Source organism: Rana temporaria, chromosome 8 (genome assembly GCF_905171775.1).
Source record: "Rana temporaria chromosome 8, aRanTem1.1, whole genome shotgun sequence".
Classification (NCBI taxonomy): domain Eukaryota; kingdom Metazoa; phylum Chordata; class Amphibia; order Anura; family Ranidae; genus Rana; species Rana temporaria.
The window spans coordinates 1,979,753-1,980,960 of NC_053496.1; the positions used below are offsets into that span (position 1 = coordinate 1,979,753).

General features: G+C 50.6%; 1 protein-coding gene across 1 annotated transcript; it reads left to right on the forward strand.

Annotated features, from left to right (window-relative positions):
- The first annotated feature begins 236 nt into the window (after positions 1-236).
- Positions 237-1,208, forward strand: LOC120909826 (taste receptor type 2 member 40-like). The gene has a single exon (XM_040321554.1). It carries the CDS (start codon positions 237-239, stop codon positions 1,206-1,208), a length of 972 nt encoding a protein of 323 aa, XP_040177488.1.

Below are 1,208 nucleotides of genomic sequence, written 5' to 3' on the forward strand. Positions count from 1 at the left end.
CGTTTTCTCTCCTCCTTGTTTGAATATTGTTGGTATAGAAGGATATTTAATACTCCTCTGCTTTGCATATTTCCTTTAACTACCTCTGTGAACACCATTGTCTCATCATTGTCTCTCCATCGTCTCATCGTCTCATCATTGTCTCATCGTCTCCATCATTGTCTCACCATCGTCTCCATCATTGTCTCCTCATCGTCTCACCATCATCTCACCATCATCTCATCATCGTCTCCACCATGGCCACAGGCTTCATTCTCGCTCTTTCAGCCCTCCAGGTTGCGGCTTTATTGGTGGGATTCGCCACCAACGGGTTCCTGCTTGGCGTCAACCTTTCAGACTGGAAGCAGCGCGGGGACATCACCGCCGCCGACCACTTTATATGCGCCGTCGGCTTTTCCAATCTCTCCCTCCAGATTTGGTTGGGGTTCAACTGGTTCTGTGGCCTTTTCTGGAGCTCGGACTTATTTTGCCGATCGGCCTACGCCCTGAAGATGATCTCCGTCCAGTGCAGTCTGACGGTGTCGGGGCTTCTTTGCGCGTTCTACTGCGCCAAAATCCTGACCTTCAACCACGCTTTGTTCCGTTTGTATCAGCGGCACTTTCTTGGGTCGTACCGAAGAATAATAATTTGCTCCGTGATTTTATGCGCTTTGTTGGGATGTCCGCTGTTCAGCGCCGGGGGGAAGCAACCGATCCGGAATAAGAACCTCCCTTCTGCCAACGGCAGCTCCACCTTGGACGATACTACAACCCCCCAGGACGTGTATTTAGGAATATATCGTGTTTTAGTTTTGCCTTTCGGGTACGGCATTCCATTGGGGTTCACCATCGTTTCCGCAAGTCTCATCATCGTTTCTCTAAAGCGGCACACGAGGCGCATGCGCAACACCTTGAATACCAAGAACGAGGCTTTCGTAGATGCCCACCTCTGCGCGAGGTTCACCGTTCTCTCTCTTCTTCTCTTATTTGTTATGTACTTTATAACCGCCGTTATTGATATCATCGATATTTTTAAGGAAGGGGATCCAGGACTCGCCCTCTGCCAGCTGGTCTCGGCGTTGTACGCCCCGGCGCACGGCATGGTGCTCATCAGAGGCAATTCCAAACTCAAGAAGGCGTCAGCCAAAGCGAAAGAGAGGATTGTGAGGGTTCTAACGCCAAAGGGACGGGCTGGAGAAGATCCTGCAGCCTATAAGACTCAGCATTAA